The sequence below is a fragment of the Podarcis erhardii genome, assembly GCF_964252035.2.
Source record: "Podarcis erhardii genome assembly, chromosome: 6".
Taxonomy (NCBI): Eukaryota; Metazoa; Chordata; class Lepidosauria; order Squamata; family Lacertidae; genus Podarcis; species Podarcis erhardii.
Genome location: NC_138510.1, coordinates 31,915,727 through 31,940,753, shown reverse-complemented (window position 1 = coordinate 31,940,753; position 25,027 = coordinate 31,915,727). Strand labels below are relative to the sequence as shown.

At 40.4% G+C, this 25,027-nt stretch overlaps 4 protein-coding genes across 14 annotated transcripts in view; 1 reads left to right on the top strand and 3 right to left on the bottom strand.

Annotated features, from left to right (window-relative positions):
- Positions 1 to 316, bottom strand: part of CPNE1 (copine 1) — a 54,386-nt gene extending 54,070 nt beyond the window's left edge. For 2 of the 5 annotated variants that reach the window (XM_081864780.1, XM_081864774.1), the window contains exon 1: positions 188 to 316. The gene's annotated coding sequence lies outside the window, so the exon portion shown is untranslated. The remainder of the gene's footprint in view (positions 1 to 187) is intronic. The other 3 variants (XM_081864778.1, XM_081864776.1, XM_081864775.1) reach the window with 3 other exon arrangements.
- A 2,248-nt stretch (positions 317 to 2,564) lies between these two features.
- NFS1 (NFS1 cysteine desulfurase) lies at positions 2,565 to 18,050 on the bottom strand. Its single transcript, XM_081864793.1, has 13 exons — positions 17,923 to 18,050; positions 16,272 to 16,339; positions 15,616 to 15,732; positions 13,647 to 13,730; positions 12,230 to 12,382; positions 11,704 to 11,797; positions 10,916 to 11,050; positions 9,324 to 9,481; positions 8,231 to 8,336; positions 7,165 to 7,246; positions 5,307 to 5,390; positions 4,951 to 5,040; positions 2,565 to 4,339 (listed from the first exon to the last, which is right to left on the bottom strand). The coding sequence occupies exons 1-13, from the start codon at positions 18,011 to 18,013 to the stop codon at positions 4,276 to 4,278; spliced, it is 1,326 nt and encodes a 441-aa protein (XP_081720919.1). The 5' UTR covers positions 18,014 to 18,050; the 3' UTR covers positions 2,565 to 4,275.
- A 4-nt stretch (positions 18,051 to 18,054) lies between these two features.
- ROMO1 (reactive oxygen species modulator 1) lies at positions 18,055 to 21,023 on the top strand. Of its 2 annotated transcripts, none has more exons than XM_081864818.1 (3): positions 18,055 to 18,187; positions 19,720 to 19,850; positions 20,656 to 21,023. In XM_081864818.1, exons 2-3 carry the CDS (start codon positions 19,720 to 19,722, stop codon positions 20,762 to 20,764), a joined length of 240 nt encoding a protein of 79 aa, XP_081720944.1. In that variant the 5' UTR covers positions 18,055 to 18,187; the 3' UTR covers positions 20,765 to 21,023. The 2 variants fall into 2 exon arrangements, with proteins under 2 accessions (XP_081720944.1, XP_081720945.1); XM_081864819.1 differs by lacking the exon at positions 18,055 to 18,187 and adding an exon at positions 18,192 to 18,252.
- Positions 21,024 to 22,446: 1,423 nt separating this feature from the next.
- The window catches only part of RBM39 (RNA binding motif protein 39), a 34,895-nt gene continuing 32,314 nt past the window's right edge, over positions 22,447 to 25,027 (bottom strand). For all 6 annotated transcript variants that reach the window (XM_081864781.1, XM_081864782.1, XM_081864783.1 and 3 more), the window contains 2 exons: positions 24,668 to 24,746; positions 22,447 to 23,439 (listed from right to left, as the gene is read on the bottom strand). In XM_081864781.1, the coding sequence (XP_081720907.1) occupies positions 23,339 to 23,439; positions 24,668 to 24,746 (180 nt within the window). In that variant the 3' untranslated portion in view covers positions 22,447 to 23,338. The remainder of the gene's footprint in view (positions 23,440 to 24,667; positions 24,747 to 25,027) is intronic.

Here is a 25,027-nt window from a genome sequence, read left to right as displayed (position 1 = left end):
TCCGGAGCGCGGCCCTCACCCCCCGCTCCCTTCAGGCCTCGTTCCCGCCCTCCCGCCCTTTGTGCAAGCTGAGGTGGGAGGGGAACACGCTCCCCCTCGCAGCCGAGCCGGACAAGCCCGGCTTTCCCCACCTATTATTATTCCCCGGCGAGCCGGAGGCGCCGCCAGGGTAGTGCTAAGTTCTTACCGAGGGGCCTGTACGGGAAAAAAAGTGGGTTAGAAAGGAAACTAACTCGCCACTCAGGCCCCGCTCCCCGCGCTGAGCCCCAGCGCCAGCGACCGAGCAGCGCCACAAAATGGCCGCCCGCCTGCACCGCCTCCGGGCCGTCTGCGGCGAGGAGAGGAGGGTGTGGCCTGCGGTAGGCGGCGCCGCGAGAGCGTGTGTGGCGAAGGCAAGCGGAGCGAGCGAGGGGGATCTTCCCTGGTGAGGGAAAAGCGCGGGCGCATCTTCGAGGGGGCGTCCTGTGGTACCTTCGCAGGCTTCGCACGTTTGGTGCGGCGAAAGCTTTCAGGTGGTCAAAGCCACTCCGCCGAAGACAACAGAAACGTAATCAGCAGTAGCCGAAAGGGGGTGGGGTGGGGAAAGTTTTGTAAACATTAGGACCGACCTGCCATGAAATACAATAGGTGCCAATACTTCTGTCACATTTCCATGTGATCAAACCCAAATATATACAACATAAAAACAGAGAAAAAGCAGTCCCGTGCATGCTTACCCGGCAGTAAATTCCGCTGAGCTTCACAGGGGTTACTCACAATGGTGTTCAGAATCGCAGCCCCATTCACTTATAGCTGCAAGGAGGGTGCTTAAGGTCTGTCATTTCTCTTCCTGCTTCTGTTTATCTTCTTCTGCTCATGGTAGAAGTTAGCCTCGCAAGAGCAGCTGGGTCATACGTTTCTGCTAACCCGACATTTCTGTTTACCAAGATAGTCCTTTCCCCCGTGTTATCGCCTGTAAATCACTGTATCTGTGTTGCCATAAGGGGAGAGTTGAGTTGCCTTTTCTTTTCCTAAGAAGAACGGTGGTGGATTATGGAACAGTTCTTTTCTATGCATGTTTAACTAAAATATAGTTATAAACTATATTTAACTGATGAGTGCAACATTTCCAGGTTGCCTGGGTGGGTCGCTTGCTGTTTTTCAATGTACCTTTGTTCAAAGTTCATATTAGTAGTAGCAATGGGCAGCAGTGTTTTCCACTAGGTACCTCTTGATAGGACTGTTGTTGTTTAGTTGATAAGTCGTGTCCAACTCTTCATGACCCCATGGACCAGAGCACGCCAGGCACTCCTGTCTTCCACTGCCTCCCGCAGTTTGGTCAGACTCATGTTTGTAGCTTCTATAACACTGTACAACCATCTTGTCCTCTGTCGTCCCCTTCTCCTTGTGCCCTCCATCTTACCCAACATCAGAGTTTTTTCCAGAGAGTCTTCTCTTCTCATGAGGTGGCCAAAGTATTGGAGCCTCAGCTTCACAATCTGTCCTTCCAGTGAGCACTCAGGGCTGATTTGCTTCAGAATGGATAGGTTTGATCTTTTTGCAGTCCATGGGACTCTCAAGAGTCTCCTCCAGCACAATTCAAAAGCATCAATTCTCCGGCGATCAGCCTTTGTGGTCCAGCTCTCACTTCCATACATCACTACTGGGAAAACCATAGCTTTCACTATATAGATCTTTGTCGGCAAGGTAATGCCTCTGCTTTTTAAGATGCTGTCTAGGTTTCTCATTGCTTTTCTCCCAAGAAGCAGGGGTCTTTTAATTTTGTGGCTGCTGTCACCATCTGCATTGATCATGGAGCCCAAGAAGGTAAAATCTGTCACTGCTTCCATTTCTTCCCCTTCTGTTTGCCAGGAGGTGATGGGACCAATGGCCCTGATTTTAGTTTTTTTGATGTTGAGCTTCAGACCATATTTTTCCCTCTCCTCTTTCACCCTCATTACAAGGTTCTTTAATTCCTCCTCACTTTCTGCCATCAAAGTTGTGTCATCTGCATATCTGAGGTTGTCAATATTTCTTCCGGCAATCTTAATAGGACTACACAACTTTTTTAAAAAATGCAGATCTGCTAGATTTCATTCATATTTTTACAACTTCCAGGCTACAGTATACAAGTGCATTGTATATATTATGTTGTAAGTATGTTGGACCTCAATGATCCACCTTTCTCTTCTGTCCAATTATCTAAAACTGTTGAAGAGCACCCTCAAATGTCAAAGTCAGCAATATTTTTATTTATTGAAGGTTAATTTCTGAAATCATGGAACTAGATAGATGCCTGTTCATGAATGTCCTGGAATTAGGGGTGAGCAGTGAGGAGGCCATGTTTGCTGATAATACATTATCACATTATTCAAAGTGGCAAGAACAAATTGAGAGGATCTTCAAAAAGGATCTCTCCAAACTCTGCACAATAGCAAATATATTGCAACATACGCAAGTGCAAAGTGATGCACATTCAGACAAAAATTCCTACCATCTCATATATGCTTATGAGAACTACTTGCTCAGTAAATCAGTGTATATATTTTCCATCCCAATGAACAAGAATTCACAACTCAAACAAGTAAAAGCTGCTTTTATCTCTTTATTAATAGATGAGTGCCACATTACTAAGTTAAACATAGAAAAGCATTTTTGTGCCAATTTTAACTCAGTATTTTGTTTTTAACACATTATCTTTTCTCTTCTGCCTGTAATATGTCGCTTCTCTTTCACTGTACTTATATTGCACAGAATTCCTCTAAAACAACAAAAATAAATGTCTGAAAAAGTCTATGTGTACAGTGTAAGAAACAGTGTACAGTGTAAAAAGTGTTCCAAAGCTGTTTGGTTTTTTTAAAAATTACCGGGGGGGGGGGCAGGGAAGTAATGGCTTGCCCACAAAATTAAATTTAATTTTGTGATATGGTAATAAAACTGTCATCATTGCAGTATCAATGCTTCTTCCGTTTTAAACCATGCTTTTGAAAACTTCTGTAACAATTTTGCAAATTAAGAACTCTCCTACATGAAGCAGTTTTGCCAGAACAGGTTTGCAATAAACATTATCTCAAGGAAGCTGATACAATTTCAATGGGAGTATATGCGTTTTGTGTATAGGACTCGTAGTTAAGGCAAGTGATACTTCATTGATTGAGTGCTAACAGTCCATTGCCTAGGGTCAGCAGCCATTTCCTTCAAAATGGTGTGCACACAAAGCTGCATAAGACAAGCGTTCATGTATTATAGACAGTTAAATTTCCTTCCTGCATTTATTTCAGAAAGCAGTAAAAAAACTAAAAACTTCCCTTAAATAGATGTTTTCTTTCTACTACTAGAAAAAGTAATACCAGTAAAAAAAAAAATCCGATACAAATGAGGGCACACATTTCTGAGTACCAAAAATACTAGCCTCACCAGTTTAACTTAATTTAGCACTGTCAGGCACCCTGAAGTGAAAGGCAATGACACTGTTTTATTTTTTTAAGTGATGGGATATTTCTATAACTGGGATATTTCTAGACAGACACAATCTCATTCTCAAGACCATAGCTTCTTATCAGCAAAAAACAAAATATGTTGCTCTACAGGAAAAACATTACATAGAAATCTTCCATCGTCATTCAAAAATAAATCAATAAATAGCTCAGAAAAAATTATTCTGGAAACCAGGAGAAAAAAATTGTGATAACAAATCAAGGGTAAAGGTAAGGAAAAGGTGAATTTGTGAAAAAGTGAATGTGATCTGTATTTGGGAGCTAGTAAACCTTAGGCACAGTTGAATTCATTGCTATGTAGCAAATGCCACTGCTTAAATATAAAACATGGACTTTTTAGATGGAAGACTGCCTTCTGTAAGAGGATTACTTCTGACCATACTGTCTGTTTGAACACAAGTTTTGCAATAAGACAGATGTTGCTGAAACAGATGCAAATTATTCTAGGGAAAACCAACAGTAGAAACAAACTACTTTTTTATTATTTTTACAATAAGACAGCTGAAGATTTGGCATATCAAGCTGCACCAATGTCACCTCCAAAATAAAAGTACTGCAACTTCTTTGGTTCCAGGAAACTAATGTCCATTCGTATTTGATGATTTGTAAGCACAGTTATTTACCTGAACAAACATTGCCTTAGATTTAGTTTTCAGGCTCTAGATTTAGAAAGCGTAACTGATTACCCAAAGATTTTGTATTTTTAATACAAGCACAACATGGTTTTACTCAGGAATGTAGAGAAAATATTACTTTAATCTATATCCAAGCAGTCCAAGATAACAAGTGATTTCCTTGCTTAATGTTGTGTCCATTTAATGCTCTTCAAATCAACTCCATCCTGTACCATTTCCCACAGTGGGCTGTGAATGAGAAGGAAAATTCAATGACAGTCAGAAATACAAATAATTTGACATCAACAGAACTTTCAGGAAATAATTAATAAGAACAAACTATTATTTTAAACGAAGTTCCACAAAGAACACTTTCTAACTACATAAAGTAATTATGTCTAAGAATGCCTCCTATCTTCCGAAATACGCAATTAAGATGTTTTGTTATGGCAAAATTTCACCAAGGTTGAATGCCTGAACCCACGATGGGTATTACAGTATATTGAGACACTAGCAATGGAAATAAAGAGATTTATATATGAATTTCCACCCTTCTAAATGCGTATTTACCCTGGCCTTTGACACCTGAGAAATATATATATTAGGACCCACCTGATTCTGTGACTTAAATAATGGGACTGCATGCATATTTGGGCTTTATAAGGATTGTGCCAGTTTGCTGTAAATATCTGGCTGGACCACAGCTACAGAGATAACAAATAGTATATTCCTTCCCCTATCTTGATCTGCTCTAACCACTGAGATTCCGTGACTTCTGGCAGTATTTCTTTACCACAGACAGACTTTTAAAGAAATCCTGTGATGGTTAATGTCTAATATTCAGATTTATATTTTTTTACCTCATCTCCCTTAATCTCTTCACATGCTGTATGCATTTTTTAACGGTATAATCTACCTCTTCTTCAGTAGTGAAACGGCCAATGCCAAACCTGAAATTAAAGCAAAGAGCTTATCAGATGCAACATAGCACACATAAAAAGATAAAAAGGGATTCTTCTCTTGATGGATGTAATATAATTGAATGTGACTGTCTAGAACCGGCATAGGCAAAGTTGGCCCTCCAGATGTTTTTCAGACTACAACTCCCATCATCCCTAGCTAACAGGGCCAGTGGTCAGTGATGATGGGAGTTGTAGTCCCAAAACATCTGGAGGACCGAGTTTGCCTATGCTTAATTTAGAACTATAAGCCTTGCCTTATGGATGAGTGAGCCAAGTCTTCATCAGTTCCAATTGCACGCAACACATATGATGGTTCCAGAGACGCAGATGTGCAAGCACTAATGAGAAAAAACAATATGTTGGCATTTTGTCCTTACACAGAACTGGTATAGAAATCAAAATTGCAGACAGCTCTAGAGTAATATGCTCTTCTTATAACTCTATCACTGCCCCCTAAAGATTTACTGACTACAGAAACAAACCAAGAAGACTAATTATGCAAGAGAAGGGTGTGTAATTGCATAATTAATAGAAGGTAAGGCATTTCAACCGCAGAAGCAGAAAATAAGGCAGAGTACAGCAACAGATTGATGTTAGAAAAAGAAGTGTGAGGTAGGGGGAAAGATCAGACAGGGTGGGTAATATATTAAAAAGTGTGTTATGTGATCAGGAAAATAAGAATGCCCAAAGTTGTTCTTATAACTTAGGGGGACTAAAATACTGGAAGGAAAGGGCAAAAAGATATTAGCAGCAGGAATTAACCATCTAGTAGATCCAGTTATAACTAATAAAGCTTGGTTAAATTATGTAATTTGACATTTGCCAATTGAATTTTAAAAGGAATCAGAAAAATTTGAAAGGAGTCAGAAATGCTAACACTCCTTATAAATGGAAGTAAATCAGCCCTGGTCAGAATAAAGAAAGATTCTGGATTAGATGGCTCATAGATTTGTTCTAGATCATCAATTCTAGTGACTTGAAGTGGAAAAGGCCACTTTTATTGTGCACTCCTTTAAATATCTGGCATGGGAGTTCCAGGCAATCTCTCATCTGCACACTGACCAGACTAAGACTTGCATAGCTTTAACAATAGACCGCATAATGTGTCCTTAGACCATATTCCAGGCTCTCTCTTCTCTCTCACATATGTAATAGAAGTCAGTTGGCCCATAACCTGTTATACCTGGGTCCACCATCTGTTGTTAATACTACAACACACTTTGACCAGTGTCATCAGCAGAGTATGCACAGCTCCAGCAGAGTCTTCTAGCACAACATCAGAGTTTTCCTGCTTTTTAGTAGTCAGTCTTTTTCACAGTTCCCCTATCCATTTCAGTTCAGTTCAAAGTATGTAGTGTCTATTGTCTCATGGCACAAGACAAGCATAAATACACTAGCTACATTAACTTTAAGAGATGCTGGTATATCATGAACTAATCTAGTATAATAGAGTTCTCTAGTCCCAGAAACAAACCTTGTAGTGATCACTTGCCCTTACCATGCTAGCTCACCATACTATACGGAACCGAACCATATAGCATGTAACATTCACCAAGATGATAAAACCTCACACTTGGCAAATACCTCACATTGATGCCAATGTTGCTGAATTCAACCTTGGCATTATACCTGCCTCTGCATGTACACACATTCCTTAGAAAAGGGGAGGATGAATGAGTCATGTTTTAAGTATTTAGCCTTCAACTGTTTCTAACCACCCTGTGTAGCTGAGTCTTTCTCTAAACAGAATCCAGAAATGAGGGATGGCCTGCTGAAGAAGAAGAAGAAGAAGAAGAAGAAGAAGAGGAGGTGTTTGGACTTGATATCCCGCCTTTCACTCCCTTTAAGGAGTCTCAAAGTGGCTAACAATCTCCTTTACCTTCCTCCCTCACAACAAACACTCTATGAGGTGAGTGAGGCTGAGAGACTTCAGAGAAGTGTGACTAGCCCAAGGTCATCCAGCAACTGCATGTGGAGGAGCGGGGAATCAAACCCGGTTCACCAGATTACGAGTCCACTGCTCTTAACCACTACACCATGTTGGCTCAAGACACGGTCCAAGTGCTTAGTGCAATTTCACCCATTCTTTCCAATTTACACCAACAATATTACCTTCCAGAAGACAGAGCCACGTCTTTAAGTGCCATCAGCAGGCTTTCTCCTTCCACATATGCAAAGGATAAGTTAATGCAGCCTGCAAAGTTAACAAAGCAGTGTCAGCTTCTTTTAAGATTGCACTTTAGACAACAGGGTTTTTGCAGAATCATAGAATGATAGTATACGAAGGGACTACAAGGGTCATCTAGTCCAACCCCCTGCAATGCAGGAATTTTTAGCCTAACATGGGGGTTGAACTCAAGACCCTGCTCTTAAATAATCTGAGTCTATTTTCCCTTTATGGAATGTTTCTTTTTCATTTCCTTTGAATGTGAATGTCACTACAGCTCTGATCACTAGAGAGCTAAATGCTAATTCCAGAAATGCATGCAGAACAACTGTCTCACCAGCACACCCATAATTTTTATTTCTAAACAACCTAAAACTGGCTAACTGTGCAGAAGACAATGAAGTGGAAGAAAATATTGAGCAGCTCTTTGGACCATTACAGAATTCTTCAGTCAGTCTTTAACACAGTGATTTATCCTAGTGCTCTACCTAAAACATACAAGTCAGAACTAAGATGTAAAACAATAAAAAAAGCTTGTGCATAATGTGCTATTCACTGGGATTGATTTATGCAGTGATTTAAGGTCAGTACAGAAGCAGAAGACATATCTGAATTAGTTTAAACATCGTGTTTCAGTGACTACAATCTCTACTTAATTTCATGTTGACTTCATATGCTTAACAGAGCAACAGTGAAACTATTTAGAGTCAACCAAAGCTTTAGCACTGATGCTGTTATAATATTATCTCAGTTTTCATCTAGTCATGAATATATAGAACATTGTATAACAGAGGATGAGAATTTTGCAATATTCAAGCTATGTGTTAAGTTTCTGGGCTAGTACCCGATGAGCACAAGATTGATTTCAATTCTAAAACAATACTGCTGTACCAGATTAACACTTAAATCTGTTTTAAAATTTCCAATGCTATATTCATTTTAAAAAGAAACCCTAAATGGTCAAAGGCAATTTCTGAAGTAAAGAGGAACTCAACATTATGCTAATAATACCTGGATAACGATGAACTGGATCGCCGTTCATTACTACATCAGGAATTTCAGACATTATGTTTGTAACTAATCTGCCAGCTAATAAACTAATTCGCTTATGGTCATACTGAAAAAGAAACAAGAGAACTTATTAGCTATTCTACAAACATGCAGATGAGCCTTGATTGATGTACTAAAAATGTTCTATCAGTCAAATCTGGCCTGTTAACCAAAAAGACAAGGCAAAATAACACAATATTTGTCAGAGCAATTTCTCACACAAATAACAACCATAGCAAAATTCAGCCCCAAGTTAAATATGAGAGTTATGGTTATCAAGCTGATGCGGGCTATGTGCAAGTGGAATAGACTTCCGCCTGCACCTACCTCTCCTCTCCCTTCCAGGCTCTAATACCCCCAAATATGCCCCACATTTTCAGGGTACATGGGGGGATGGAGGAAAGAAAGAAAGGATAGATTAATTATGTGAACAGAAGTCTGCTTGCACAACATTGGATTCCACCCCCTGAGTTTGCTCTACTATCCCACAATTGCTGCTGTAAAATTCAGAAATATGTAGTAGGAAAATTCTATAAGAAATTGCCTCCATAATTTTTTGAAAATTCTATGCTCGAGAAGAAAGAGAGATGCCCTTGAAATAGAGGCACATCTCTGTACAATTATTATAATCAATAAACACTAGTTGTTCTAGAAACTGCTTGCCTTCTCTTACCAACAGCAAGACAGAGACCAGAAAGGTTCTAACTGTAAGGTTAGAGTTTGTAAGAAATATGGCACAGAGAACTACTTAATGAATGAACATAGCACTACTAAAATATCTCAGAAATACTCAAAACCATCTCAGAAAATTGTTCTGCCAAGAAGGCCAAGTTTGCTTTGCTTATATAACTGCTTTTACATATTATAGGAAAATAAAGGCTGAATTATGGAGCATGATTAGTTCTCTACAGTACAGAGAAGGGCATCATATTAAACCCTAATCATTATTGTTAAAGGAATGTGTTGCAGACTTTCAACCATCAACAAGGCTTCAAAGAACATGGTAAAATAAATGGATCAAGAAAAGTTACACAACTAGAACTGCTCTTTATACCTCCATCTCTTGTTGTGCCAATTCGCAAGCTGCTCCAAGACCAACTGCTAAAGGAGTTGGCACAGTCCCAGAACGTAATCCTCGCTCCTGGCCTCCCCCACTTTGTATAGGTTCCAGTCTTACTCTTGGTCGCCGCCGAACATAAATTGCACCAACCCCTTAGAAACAAGAAGTTACTTCTGTTCAGTACACAGGTAGACTTTCCATACTGTATGTATCCTAGCATATTTAGAAACATTTAGAAAAAATCCTTCAGGAACTTTTAATCAAGATTCTTCGTCACAAGAGATGCATTTTAAACATTCAGGGCAACATCCAGTGATGTTCCGCCACTTGTGCAATGGGAATCTGGTTGCACAACAGAACTTCCAGTTTCTCATTTGAGCTTGCAGCCCCCTATGCACCCCCAAAAATCTACTCCAGAGGGTATCCAACCCTCTGGAGAAGATTTTTGGGGGATCACTGTAGGGACCTGCAGTGGGGGGAAGAGAGGAAGAAGAAGCTCTGTTACATGAACAGAACCATTCACATTTTGTTGGATCTCATCTTCAGATATTCAATTTACATTTCTAATTGGAAGAATCCTCATTTGCTAATTTCTATAAAATAAATATCTTCTCCTAAAATTTATCAAAATCCTTGAGGTGTTCTTCAGCAGGATCTTCCTTTGTCATTATTTAACTCCAGAAAATGAAAAATAACTGGCATCCTAATCTAATATTCTGGCAGAAAGTCATGCATACTGCCACATCCATACACACAGTCTATTATAGACTGTGCCTTTAGTGCCCTGTGTAGTAGTTTGCATGGAGGCTGCTGCATATAAATCTGTATAGTGTAAGGTATGTGATCAGGCATAGCTTAATCCATTTGTAGATGTAGCTTGTTCAACATATAGCTGTCTCCACATCTTGGATAGCAGACTAGTGTTTAGGAACCAAGTTGTGTTCAAAGTGCTCATATGGAAGAAGAGCAGGAGTTTGGATTTGATATCCCGCTTTATCACTACCCAAAGGAGTCTCAAAGTGGCTAACATTCTCCTTTCCCTTCCTCCCCCACAACAAACACTCTGTGAGGTGAGTGGGGCTGAGAGACTTGAAAGAAGTGTGACTAGCCCAAGGTCATCCAGCAGCTGCATGTGGAGGAGCAGGGAAGTGAACCCGGTTCACCAGATTACAAGTCTACCGCTCTTAACCACTACACCACACTGGAAGTACTTATTTCGAAGAAAGCTATTTTGAATGAAGCGCTCATCCCTGCAAGACTGTTGCAGGCTTTCCTCTGCTATTCTTGTTTCCTCCTTAAATACTATTGCAGGGATAGGGAGCCTGTGGCCCTCCATATATTTCTGGACTATAAGTCCCATCATCCTTGATCATTGGCTATAATTGCTAGGGCTGATTAGAGCTGTAGGCCAGCAACATCTGGAAGGCCACAGGTTCTCCAGCCCTGTACTAAGGTCTCTGTTTTTCATGGTGCCTTGACAAGGGTTAGCGATTTCTCCAAATGTTTATTTGACTACCAAATCAAATAAACCTGGCCACCTTTATTAGTAAAAATGAAGTAGTATCTAATATAAGAAATATCAATACCTTTGGGACCATAGATTTTATGGCCACTGATGCTCATTAAATCAATTTTCATATCATTGACATTTAGAGGAATTTTCCCAACTGCCTGTGCAGCATCTGTATGAAAGAAAATTTTATGGGAACTGCAGATCTGACCTACAATGCAAAAACAACATGGTTCAGAATGAAATATTATTTATATTTTATAAAAATGTTGAAAGATTTTAAACATACTGATTTTATCAATCAATTCAAATGTATTGCTAAAACCCAGAGGTCATCACAAAATAAATCTGGGAACAGATATAATACAAATGATGTCTGTGTTTCACTGTACTGTTAGCTTTCAACTGCTGGGAGGTGGGCATTTAGATGGGAGTGAAATGGCTCAAAATAAAAAGGGGCGGGGGAAATCCTCCACGGTCCTGCTCCAAGAGTAGACACATAAACAACAACCTTGAAGTGCTTTTTTTAAAAGGTTTGGAAATCTGGTCACAGATCTCACATGTAACATCTATTTTGACCTTCACAAATTATTGACAGACATAGAAAAGCTGTCAGATATTGATTGTGAGCCAGTGATTTGTTTCTAAGTCACCACAATTATGTAGCTATTCTATGCTTCAACAGTGGGTGCTTCATTGTCGAGCTTTATAAGTATTTGGAATTTTAGCTCAAGATATGACGTTTGTTTGTTTGTTTGATTTAGTATTTATTTCAAATTTCATAACCAGTTTTTTGAGGAACTTCTTCCATAAAGCATCTTACAATCTTTCATAAAATCAATTCCACCCAAACTGTCAACTTACCAATGTCCTTAACTGGCTGTACCACTCCTATTTCATTATTCACAGTCATTACTGAAACCAATCCTGTGTCTGGTTGTATTGCATTTTTTAGATCCTGGTGGAAATCATAGAAGAGAATTAATTCGAACTGCATTAGCACTGCAAATGAAACTTATTTTACAATTACACTGCACTTTTAACATATAAGCACCATTATATTCAATAGGGCATACTCCCTGTGCTAAGATGTGCACTCTAAATGGTTAGAGATATAAATCAATTTATTATACTAGCACATAAAGTGTCCTTTCTTTGAATGCACCTGCTAAACTGATCCAATTTTGTACAATATACTAGGTAAACAGTAAACCTCACCTTTTTGTCACTGCAACCCAACAAACATTTCACCAGTTTTTACTTAGACAGCTCTCTGTAGCATCCATATTCTAAGTGGAAGACTGCATTTTTGTTAACATTCCATTGCAAAGGACTGAAAAAGGGAGAAGCTGCAATCACATGAATACAAATTTGGAAACAAGTGATTTACCTTTAAATCTATAATCCCATTTTTCTGTACAGGCAAGTATGTGACTTGAAATCCCTCAGCTTCTAGGGCACGGCATGAATCCAGCACACACTTGTGTTCTGTTTGTGTTGTAATTATATGTTTCTTTCTGGATTTATAGAATCTTCCAACACCCTTTACACAGATAAAACGGAAAAAAAAATTAGATCAAAACTGCTGGAAATCCGTAGTTTCTATAAGTATCAAGTAAAAAAATGTAAAACGCCCAGTTACCTTGAAGCTTCAGGCAATAGACAACAAATCCTAGGCACATTTACTCAGAACTAGGTCCCACCAAGTGCAGGGGGGTTTACTCCCAAAAGTGTGCATAGGATTGCAGCCCAAACCGGTACACACTTACATGGGAGTAAGCCCCACTGAACACAATAAGATTTACTTGTGAGTAAATATGCAAAGGATTGCATATGAAAAACTATTCAAGTAATCTTGGCAATTTTCAACTTTAGCTCAGTTTTGTAAGTAAGTGTCATGGTTTCATTTTTACATATTTTCATTTTTTACATATTTTCACAACATTTTTCCTCAGTGCAATTATGGGAAATAGCTACAAAGCAAAACTGTAGCCACAGAAACCTTACAAACTGCAGTGCAGAGAAGAATCTTGAAAAGAGACCTGTCGGTTAGTTTTGATAATGCAACTCTCTCTTTGCATAACTGTTTTAAGTACAAAGCAGGCAGAATTAGGTTTGGTTATACAATAGGCCTCTTAACATCAAGAAACATTAGTGCAATCTACTTTAAGGAAGGCAGAAGTTTAATTCAACTACCAGTACAATCTTACATGCATGTCTGCACAGAAGGAAGTCCCACTGTGTTCAATAGGGCTTACCTCCTAATAAGTGCCTGAGGCTCTTATGCACACTTACCCAAAGAAGTCCCACGGAATTCAGTAGGACTTACTTTTGAGTAGACGTGCATAGGAGTGTGCTGTGAACCTGGTTAAGTTTACACCAAGTTGTTTTAGGAACTTACAGTATATCACTATACGATCTCAACCAAGTTACAATTACAATTCATTTATATCAGAAACAACAAAGTATCTCTAGATATTTAACATGACCCAGTATGCTCATCCTCCAAATGCAAAAACAATAACATTATCCAAATAACTTTATGTAGAGAATTGTGACTTCCACAGACTTTAAAAAAAACTGCACACAAGGTATTAGGTTTAGCACTTTTTAAGACTTGCCAATACTTTTATTTATTCTCAGGTAAAGCCAAAAAATATACACAGGATTGCACTGTTAGTTGCTGCAATTGTATTAAGCTTCTGCCTTAATTATAACACAAGACAGGACAGTAATATTTGAACATCCAGACTACTGTGAATTGTTTTTACATTACCATCACTTGGCATTACAATATACTCATTTACCTTAATTGCTATGTTGTTTGATTCTGTTGCCCCACTGGTAAAAATAATTTCTCTAGGATCTGCTCCTATTAACGATGCAACTTGCTGTTTAAAAAAAGACAGAACACAGTAATATGATGTTACTACTTTGAGGCAGAAAACCACATTCACCAGACAATTTTTGTAGCATCTTTCAAAACCCAACTGCTTCATAAGTCAGCAAAGGCAGATTTAGAATTAAACTGCATTTTTATGCCCACAGGTGGTGGTGCAGCCACTTCTTTATATTAAAAACAAAACAAAACTTGGTCCAGTAGCATTTGCCACCTACTGCCTGGTCACTAGTACCCTCTTTTAGAGGGAAGGTAGCAGCAGCACATATACAGGCATTCTTGGAGGACAGATTACCTTAACCCACTAACCCACTGCAATCTTGATTCAGGTCTGATTTCATTGGCTGAATTGCCTCGGTTGCTGATGGGTTGTCTTTATCAAAAAAGGGACAGGGGAGTGTGACCCTGTTGCTATTACTTGATGTCCCAGAGGCTTTTGATGCCATTAACAATAGTAACCTCCTGGGATGAGTGTTGGAGGCACTGTGTTGCAGTGGTTTTGCTCCTATCTCCAGGGCTGATTTCAAAGAGTAGCACCGCATGGGAGTTTTGTTGGCCCCCCACAAAGTGTGCTATGGGGTGCCACAGGAAACCGTCCTGACCCCTGGGCTGTTTAACATCTGTATGAAGCTGTTAGGTGTCGTTGTTAGGAGATTTGGAGTAAGGTGTTACCAGTATGCTGATGACACCCTGCTCTATCTATTTCTCTCCGAAATCTAAATCAGATGAGGCTATGCAAATATTAAACATGCTTGGATGAAGTTGTGGGATGGATGATAGCCAATAAACTGAAAATGAATCCTGACAAGATAGAAGCTCTGTGGGTAACTGGTACCCAAGTCCAGAAGGCAGCTCAGTTGCCTATTCTGGGTTGGACTGCATTCTTCCTGAACAATCAGGTATGTAGCTTAGGTGTACTGCTGACTCCAACTTTGTCACTATAGGCCCAAGTAGTCTTGGGTTCAGAGCACCTTCTTTCAGTTTTCTATCAGTTTTGGCTGCACAAGGATAGCTTGGCCACAGTGGTCCATATATTTATCCCCTCAAGGTTGAATTACTAGAATGTGCTCTACGTGAAGCTGCCCTTGAGGTTTGTCTGGAAGCTGCAACTGGCACTGAATGCCAGGCTTTTTCAGGATAGCACTACTGGCTATTGTTCATGTTGGTTTTACATTGGGTTTAATGTACTCTTAACTGTTTTATGTTTGTATCTTGCTTTTCTTTATTTTGTATACTGTCTTGCCAAAGGCAAGGTGATTCTTTTAAAATAAGATTCAGAAGCAATACAAAATACACAGGTGAGTGAGAAGATTAAAGATTTTATTCTAAAACAGCAAGCAATGTATACAAAGCAAGCACTTCAATCTGCTACTTGGAAGCCCACAAGAAGTGGCAAAGTGACTCCCCAGGTAGTCTCAGTTTGCACGGCCCTGCAGCCAATCAGTCCGTGCATGAGCTTCAGAGAAACTCTGCCCAAACCACCTGATTTTATAGATAGCCTTGTGCCTTCCTAGATTGGCTACCTGCAGATAATCCATTAGCTGCCCCCTCCCTCCCTCCCAATGTCTCACTTTCTCAAAACAATGTCCAATAGCAAAGAAGGTACCCGGCATTATCCTCCACAACTGATTAAGGCAGCTGGGGGGGGGCATCACCTTCTTGTTCTCAGGACATTAAAGACTGTTCTCACACCAGCAAAAAAAATTAACAACAGCGAGGTAGGGGGAAGGAACAGAGGCAGGAAGGGTAACCATGTCAGATCACTAACTCCTCGATACAATTTGTCTTCTGGATGAAATTCCCATACATATACTGCCATGAGATTTGACTGATAAGCAGTTCATAAACAAATTATAAGAAAAATGCAGAAATCTCACCTGTCTAGCTTTTTCCATAGCAGATTCACTCTCCCAACCATAAGCATGAGTTCTTGAGTGTGGGTTACCATAAAAATGCACAAGATAGGGAAGCATGGTATCCAAAACCCTAGGATCCTAGAACAAATATTAATAGTTATTCTATTTCATTTCATCATTAAAAAAAAAATCTGTATCGAAGAGTTTTCCCCTACACACCCAAATGCTTGGAACACACCCAGACCTGTTATTAAGGCTACAATCTTCTTTCTGTTTGTGTACACAAGACAGTACGGCCAGTATGGCAGCAGTCTTTATTTCAGAGTAAATAGGATTAAAATGTGATTAAGAAAAGGCTGTAAATGTTCAGCCATGTTCTCTTACTACTAGATCCAATGAGAAGTATCTGACTCAGTCAGACTCTAGGAATTATCATTTCTACAGTTCTAGCCTGAGTACATCTTAGTCAGATATCACATTGTATTATTCTCTCACCTATCAAACATCTCAGGGTAGACAGGAAACTTGGGCTGTGATCCTATGCACTTACCTAGCAGTAAGCCCCCACTGAACATAGTAGGATTTACCTCTGAGTAAATAGTGCAGGACTACTCTGTAAACAATGTGTTTGTTTAAACAAATGCTCCTCAAAAGAGTACAGTACTTAGTTCACAAACCAGAGGAGTAGTTGCTTGGACATCCATGTACAATGGTCGAAGCGAAGTTTCATCAGCACTGCTTATGCCTAGGGAAAGACAACTATATGAGTGACAAATGCAAATTTGCAGAAGATATCATTTCTACTATGGGGTGGAGGACTTATTCCAGTATGTTGTATAATACAGTGGCGTAGCGTGGGGGGTGCAGGGGGGACCGGCCACACCGAGCGCAACATCTGGGGGTTAGGGTTAGGGGGCGCAAATCCACGGGTTAGGGGGTGCAAATCCACAGGTTAGGGGGCGCAAATTACTTGCCTTGCCCCGGGTGCTGACAACCCACGCTACGCCACTGGTATAATATGAAGATTAATTAATGCACAAGCAATTCAGACAGGTGGTTAAAACATATTTTTCAAAAATACTTCCACTTTAAGTTCAGCTTCAGAAGCTGATACACAGGACTATATTGTTCAGGCAGCTATAACAAAGCATTTCAACAAGAAAGTGGCATTTTAAAAGTTTGAAACTGAACCACCAGCAGAAATCAATTGAACTGAGCTCACACAATAGTGAAGTGTTCAAAGAGCAAGATTATCTCCATAGCTTAGCTATATGTAACATATAAAACATTTTCAGATTCAGAATGTTTGGTTCCTATTAGGATTGCTGAGAAAAGGTTTCCAACCAGTGATGCAGTGGAGCAGGAACATGGGAGCTTCAGTAGTTATTCATACCTGGAGCAATGGCATCTGACTGGGCAGTATTTGCCAGCACTGCAAGCTTGGAAGTTGGATCTGGTCTGGCACATAATACTTTTATTAGGTAGGCTAGGCTCAGACTTTAACTGGCCCAAGGTCACCCAGTGAACTTCATGGCTGATTGAAGATGTGAACCCAAGTCCCTCCCATTCTAAAAATGGGCATTATGCAATGTATTGCTGATCAACAAAGAAGCCTACTCCCCACCCTTTAACTGTTCTTAGGAATGTAACCATGTGAGCTGTCGCGATGAGTTCCTGCCCTTCCAACATTACTAACTACGCCACTTTTGCAAACCCAAGGTTGGGCCTGTAACTTTCAAAGGGCTGTAATCCCACCCCCGTCATCTCAACGATCCCTTGGGCTGCGACAGTAGGACTCAATCGCAATGCCGTTTGCTGCAGCTGACGGGAGAGAAAGTTGGACGGACCACCACAACACCGGGAGGCGTAGCTATTTATTTACACGTTCTCTTTCTGCGCTTGAGCTCTTCGCATCGTGCCCGGGGCTAGTAGTAGCGTCGCTGCGGCGGCTCTACCCCGTCGGATCTTGCGGCTCTACGGCCCCGATCCTCTACTACTTTCTCATTCAGCCAAGGTTGTTTCCAGATGACAGCAAACCCACTTCAGAGAGTAAGCCCTCAACAGGGAAAAAAATGAAATACTGAGCAAGCTGCCTTAGGAAGAAGGGACCAGGCGACTCTCAGTCGTGTTTGGTTTTTTCCCCCTGCGCGAGCTTCCCAAGCCCGCAGCAGCGGAAAACATAACATTGCCCAGGAGGCAGATGCCAGCGCAGCAGCGGAAGGGAGCCGCCTACCAGCTGCTTCTGCTGAAACTCGCGATCTGCCGGGCGTCCCGCAAGGCTCGCTCGCCCTTCTGGCGGGATTGCAAAGGACAGAGCGCCGTCGTTACCTTGCTGCTGCGGAGCCCCTGAGAGCCGCCTCCTTTGGCCGGCTAGCAGTCCTCTCAGAGCCCGCCATGTCGCCGGCCGCACCGCCATCATCGTCCCTCCGCCTCCCGTCCTTCGCCCAGCCGACAGGCACCCACAGCAACGACGCTCGCCTCTTCGCCTCCCCCCCCCCCGGGAGAGCCGTTTCCTGCGACGTAATCGGAGTGCGACGGAAGCGCAGGCCGCGCTGAGGGAAACTCGGGTGGAACGAAGCGCGGAGTGGTCGAGGTGAGGGGGGGGGGCGAGGGAAGAAGCAGGGAAAAGGCTGTGTGCAGGCGGGCCCAGAGAGCGAGGTGGTCCAGGGGGGGCTTTCTGACGTTGGGTATCCGGGTGGGGGTGGGGTGGGGTCTCTTTCGGTTGCCATAGCGATGCCGCCGTTTGCGTCGTTCTCGCCTCCCGAGCCTTTCCCCGCGTCGTTGGCCTTCGTGGTTTCAGCGAAACTGAGAAACTCAATAAGCAAGTGGGACAGAAAGATAACGCGGGCCCTTAAACGCACGATATTTAAAGACCTCGGTGTTCGTTGTCACGTAACCTAAAAATTATAAAGTCGCGGGTGTTATTCTGGAGCCCATCTTATTGCGCCCCCTCCCCCGCACATCCCCAACAAAGATCTGTCAGTCTTTTGTGAATTATTCCTCTTTTCGTCTCTGTATCCCTTTAAAAGCAGCAGTGTTTCCAGAAACTGGTCCGTTTCTCCATATTGGAGGAAATTGCTGGTACTCGCACAAGAGATAAGCAAGAATATAGGGATTTTAATCTTTAAATTAGAATGGCTATGCTGCTGGCTTTTTGGTGTGTTGTTTTTTAAATATAAAAAGCATTACGTAAGCGTCTGCGAGTTCAAGGTCTAGATTGCACCACATTACAAATAATGGCTAAGGCAGCTGAACTCCCTGGAAGATTCAGTGGGGATATAGATCCTTCAAGCTAATGTTAACAATATATTTGCCCTGTTGTCAGGCCCTTTTGGTTTGGGATTGTTTGGCAACTTGTGTGTTTGAACTTCTGCTTGCTAAACTACTACAAGTGTTACATAGTGGGAAAGTATTGCTCCTTAATTTAAACATTTAATAATTTAAACAGTTGCAAAGTAGAACTTTGTCTAAGTATTTCTTAAGAGACCAGACAGGGTAGTAAATGGAAATAGCTTAAAATCTCAAAGTTTATAGTTCATTTCTAAGTTGCTGTTCATTCAATGAAGTTGATTTGTAACAGTTAAATTTTGCAAAATGAAATTAAAACTTTTTTTAAAAAATTAATAATGTTGAGTTCAAAGTGCTTTTCAGCCTAGTCCTTAACTGACTCGCATTCATCATTTGTACATTTCTATCACACAGTTGATTGGCAATCCCAAAGAAAATGTGACAGACTAATACAGTACTAGGTTTAGTGCAGGAAACTAATTACCGTATCTTCACACAGGTAGTGATTACTGCATGTTTAACTCATTTGCCTACCTGGGGCATTTTGAGAAAATCTTTGTGGTCTAAATAGAACCGCATTCCCCCATAACTACAACTTCCATAAAAAGAGACATTTGTAGCAAGTTTTATTTTGGATGAAGCAAATCAAATTATGAATTCTTATGGTGCTACTGTTGAAAATTTCTTGGTGCAGGGACTTCTTTTTCACCTTTGTTATTCATAACAGTCATGTACATTGATCACACTTTCATATTTGGAGTGGTCCATCCACACTGGTGATGTGGATTATCTTCTGCATGGAAGCGATAGATATTCTTAATTTTTTTATATTTTTAGATGCCTGTGACAGTGGGGCCATATGGCCAATCCCAACCCAGTTGCTTTGACAGAGTGAAAATGGGCTTCATGATGGGCTTTGCTGTTGGTATGGCAGCAGGTGCACTGTTCGGCACATTTTCTTGTCTCAGGTATGTTGGAATGTAGTTGAATGCAACATAAATCCTACGAAGAATCTTCTTCGTTACCTTTCCTGGCTTAGAAACAGAGCAAAATAATGCAATATGATCATATCACAAGGGGTAACCATTTTGAGCAGGGATTCAATTTCCAGCCCAGCATGAATCAGAGATGCAGATATAAGTGTGTCCCGCCCTCATTACGGCCATGGACTGCACTCTTCCAAGTCCATAAGGACCCATGTGTCAGCGATTGCATGTTAATTGGATGTGCCCCAAATGGCCACCACCTGTACTTAACAATCTTTTATGCTTACTTCCCCATCTGTTCTGCGGATTGTTGCCAGATAACGGACCATGACCGCAATCCTGTACATTTCTGAGAGCAAGACACATTCATGAGTATAAAGCTTTAGATAAAATCTATAGAAATTACTTCAGCTGGAGAATAATTAGTACTAAAACTTTGTAGTCTTAAACTGTGTTGGTGTATATGTAGTAGCAAAATAAAGGATGGGGTTTGGGATTAATACTAAATCTTAAAAGATGTGTTTTCAAATGACCTATCATTAACCTCTTCTCTTTGAATTAGAGTTTAGTTTATGGGAAGTGCTTCTGTTTGTTAAGTTGCACTGGCTGGCAGACCACCCAGTGCTTACTATGAGCTAATTTGCTGTATAGGTCACTCCAAAGTACCCACTCAAAATTAGTGAAGTTTTTTTACGTTGATTGCATTTCCCAGTAATCAGATACAAAATTATTTTCCCGTGATTATTGTGGGAAGTAACCACCTCTGTCATTGTTTCTTCTCTTTTAGGTTTGGCATGAGAGGGCGAGAACTGATGGGTGGTGTTGGCAAAACCATGATGCAGAGTGGTGGAACTTTTGGGACATTTATGGCAATTGGCATGGGAATCCGCTGTTAATGTTACTTTTCTATCACGAAGACCAATGCCCCTACAAGTTGGAAGTTCTGCTATGTAGTAGAATAAAAATCTCTGCACCAGGATTGAATAATCCATCAAAATAAGTTTCGGCCTTTATTGCTTTGGCAAGAGTTTGTAAATCTTTTTCTCCATAACAAAAGTGGCAAAGGCAGTGGAGATTTAGAAGTAATGGAATCTCTGTATACAGTGAATCTCTATGGATGTGACCTCAAATAAATGATCAGTTATAGGAATCATACCTATTAGAAGATGCTTTTTAATTGGTATCAAGTGTTTCCTGCGTGGGTATGATTAGTTTATTACAAGATCAGCCATTGTTTATCAAAGGAATCTTCTGTCCGTGATTTTGTAAGCCAAACCAGGGAGGCTTGAATTTTTGCAAAAATCCCAAGTTTATGGAGGTGGAATAAAATTGGACAAAAGCGTGTATGTGACAGGATTAATTTGAATCATTGCATGGATAATCAAAAGACGTTGGTACCAAGTGTTTGCAGTGTAAGCCTAATAACAGTTTCATGTTTAAGTTGCACTTATTCTGGGAGAGTAAAAGTAATTTTCATTGCATGTTTACAGAAGTCCATAGCTTTCCACTTGGTGATAACAAGAACTTCCTACTGTAGGATTGGATCACTACTATTATAGAAGGGGAGTTCAGGCCCTCTTATGCCTTTGAGAGAAGGGGATAATTAAATAACACAAGAAAATGAGATCTTGTTTGGGTATGTTGTGAATTGATTTGGCATATTCACCAGATTAACTATTTTCACTTAACAGACATAGTTAGTTATATAGGGTGCCACCCAGCTGAATGGTGTCACTTATAAAATAATTCATTTTTACAGTTTCTCATTTAGCTTCAAATTTGTCTGAACATAGCCTTCTCAAGATATAACCAAATTAACAAAACTTTTAGTTTAAAAATGTTGTTTAGTTTAAAAATGCTTTCCATCAGTTGCCAAGGGCCACACACTTTACAGATAGGTTATTTAGGTGATATAGTATCCTGTGTTGCAATTCGAGCTTTAACAGCTGCATGGCTGTTAGCGGCAGAGAGGTGAACCCAAGTTCGATTTTTTTGTGTTCACTGGAATTGACACATGGGAGTTATAAGTACCCAACTGGCAACCTTTGCCATCCACATAGACATTATAGAGTAGTCCAGAAGTAAAGGCCATCAAAATCATTGTGAGGAGTAAGAGATGATACAACACTGGGTATGGACTTGCTTCTGCACTACTTGTGCTGAGCAGAGTAGTACACTGCTCCAACTAACAGGCAGGCCTCACTAGGTTTTCCCCCTCCATTGGTGAACTTCGTCTGTCCCATGTCTCATTTGGGCAAGAGAAGATGATAGCTGCGTATGCTTCCAACATTTAGTAACAGCAGCAGTCAATCTGTGGTCATGCAAACACTCCTGAAATTCCAAATGTGCCTGTAGGCCCAAGGTGGTTAGGGACCCCTCCTCTACACAGTGACAAATGTAGCTTGGTTTTTAAACTAAGAAATTCTGGTGGATGTGTGTAAGGAAAAACTGAGTGCACTAAGGTGAACAGAGGGGGGGAGGGAAAGAGAAGCTCAAACTTGCTGATTTTCCAGCATTTTAACTATACACAATTTGCATTTTTCTGGTTACACCTAATTTGAGTTCTCAAAAATAATGCTTTTGGAGGCCTTTAGGAGAATTTTATTGAGTGGTTCTTACAAAGATCATTGCAATATGAAAGTCATTTGTTGATAGAAATATCAAGCTGTTTTGTCAAACACATTGAAGTAACCCAAAAATATATTTCAGAGCTCACAGAGCTTAAAAAAGAGCAGATTATATGCAACCAGACAAAATATATTCCTGCATTTCCTACTTCAACTTTCAAACTTAGGTACATTCCCTGCAATCAATGGAACTTTAATCTGGAAATGCAGAGATAGCTTTGTTTGGAATTCTAAACACACCTTACACCTTATTTACAAGAAACTTTTACAGAGACAATCAAAAGTTACCATCTAGAAATAAAATCTTCTATAATCCTCCAAATTTTGCCAACTGGTCAACATTAAGTGAGCAGAACAGCTGGCCAAAGAAATCACTCAGTAGCCTCTCAAATTTTTGATCCATACAAAACACACTAAATATGTCCAGTTAAATCTGATATTAACCTTTAGCAGAGCATCTACATTTAGGTGAATGTAAAATGTAATACCTGCATTAAAAGAAAAGGCTTGTGAAACATTAAAATTTATGTCCTGTCCACCTTTTACAGAAAAATCTTTTCTATGAGCTACATCTGTTCCTACAGATCACTTTAGCCAAATGTTCTAAATGTACAAGAATTACAAGGCAGAACAAGTAGTCAGCTTTGTATACAGTGGGAATGCTAATCAAGAGAATGAACACACAGCATTCCTGCTTACTCTATTTTTTGTTTTTCGTTTAAAAGTAACAGGAAATGTACACAAAAGGACTTTACAACCTTTCCTTTTGTCTTCTTCTAATTAAAAAGGTAACTCAAGTCTTCCTTCAAAAATAGCTATGTACAAAACTGACTAAATCCATCTTCATCGCCGAGCAGGAACCAAGAGCTGGGTTGCATTCATAGAATCAGGGAAAAGGTTGTGGTATGTTGGAAGTGGTACGTACGCTGCTGTGATCATTTTACCTAAAAGAAACGAGAGAGGGAAAAACTGCTTAAAATTCTTGCTTACTTTTTAAACAAGAATGAACAAAATGAGAAAGGTGCAATGCCTATGAAGTTCATTACAAGACCTCCAAGGACTACTGTTTTAGTAAACTTCTATCCTCACAATGCATCTGCAATGCTCAGGGAGGTTTTCAACAACAAAAAGAAGAAAAAACCATAAAAATCATCTGTCCAACAAGAGCAATACTTTCCAGAATTAGAACTTGTTAATCAGTCCAATGAAAAAAATATTAAGGTTACAGTAAGTTAACAGTAAAATATCACTGAGTAAGGCAGGGGTTTTCAACCAGTGTGCCGTGGCACCCGGGGGGGCCTTGAATGATGGTCAGGTGCTGCAGGGAAAGGTGCCTCCTTACACTGTCTTACAGGGGCCTGGGAAGCACCCCCTGGCCAGCCCCAGAGAAACCGGGGAGCTTATAGTCGGTTCTACTGCAACTAACAGCTGTGCAAGCCTTCTGAGAGGCAGAGATGCAAGAAGGCATCAGAAGGGGGAGGGAAAGAAAGACGGACAGGGGCCAGTGTTGCCCGTGGCACCCCGGACCATCATTCAAGGCACCCCAGGGTGACACAGCACACTGGTTGAAAACCACTGCTGTAACGTACAAAAATCTGGCAAAGAAGGATGGGGCATCAAAGGCTACACTAAACTTAAATGGAACTGTTGATACTCTTGTAATATAATTGTTGGGAAAGTATCCTGGGTAAGGGATGGCAAACTGAAAACAGGTGGAAGGGTTATATATCTCACCCAGCAATTGCCCAAGTGGGAAGAAATAACCTTCTTCCCCAAAATGTCAATCCCATCTGAGTTCAACTGCAAATCATCAATCTAGACAATTAAAAGTATTAGAACTTATTTAAGCAGCCCAAATCAACATGTGTTCTAAGGGCACTGGCTTACTAGCTCTGAAGATAAATTTGCAAGAAGTATGGTAGAGATGCTGTCGTTCTCAGTGGAAGCCTGCAAACTGATACCACTTCCCCCAAGTACTTGTGATTACCTAGTTTTATAGGTGGTGTTCTAAGAAACAACTCCCCTAACTATTTATTTCTCAAAGTCCCAGCTGCTTATCTATACCTATTACCTGTTAGACAGCAACAAGGCAAATATTACCTGAGGGTAATAGGGCGGTATATAAATTCTAATTCTAATAATAGTAGTAATGAACAACTTCAGCTCACATACCTGCAAACCACCTTCCATGTAATGCATTGACAGCTGCAATTGCTGCAGCTATTGAAGGGCATTTGACATACACATTACCCTGAAATACAAACAACATTTACTGCATTTAACAGAACCGTTCACTTGCAGATGAACAGAAATCAACAATTCAAGTTGCTGGAACAAAACTACAGATTAAATGTGAATAAATATTTTAATCCATCAAATGAATTTAATATACTTATACCCTGCCTTTTCTGCACAAAGTTAATTCAAGGCAGCTTATGCTAAAGTACAGTGGTACCCCGCAAGACGAACGCCTCGCAAGACGGAAAACCCGCTAGACGAAAGGGTTTTCCGTTTTGGAGGCGCTTCGCAAGA

Bases quoted from the DNA above. Each gene is read 5' to 3' on its own strand.
- NFS1 (XM_081864793.1), bottom strand. From the start codon at position 18,013: ATGATGGCGGTGCGGCCGGCGACATGGCGGGCTCTGAGAGGACTGCTA. The intron at 13,731-15,615 runs GTGAGATTTCTG...TTTTTTAAACAG, and splicing joins CTATGGAAAAAGCTAGACAG to CAAGTTGCATCGTTAATAGG. The intron at 5,041-5,306 runs GCAAGGCTTATA...CTTTAATTTCAG, and splicing joins TTGGCTCACTCATCCATAAG to GTTTGGCATTGGCCGTTTCA.
- ROMO1 (XM_081864818.1), top strand. From the start codon at position 19,720: ATGCCTGTGACAGTGGGGCCATATGGCCAATCCCAACCCAGTTGCTTT. The intron at 19,851-20,655 runs GTATGTTGGAAT...CTTCTCTTTTAG, and splicing joins GGCACATTTTCTTGTCTCAG to GTTTGGCATGAGAGGGCGAG.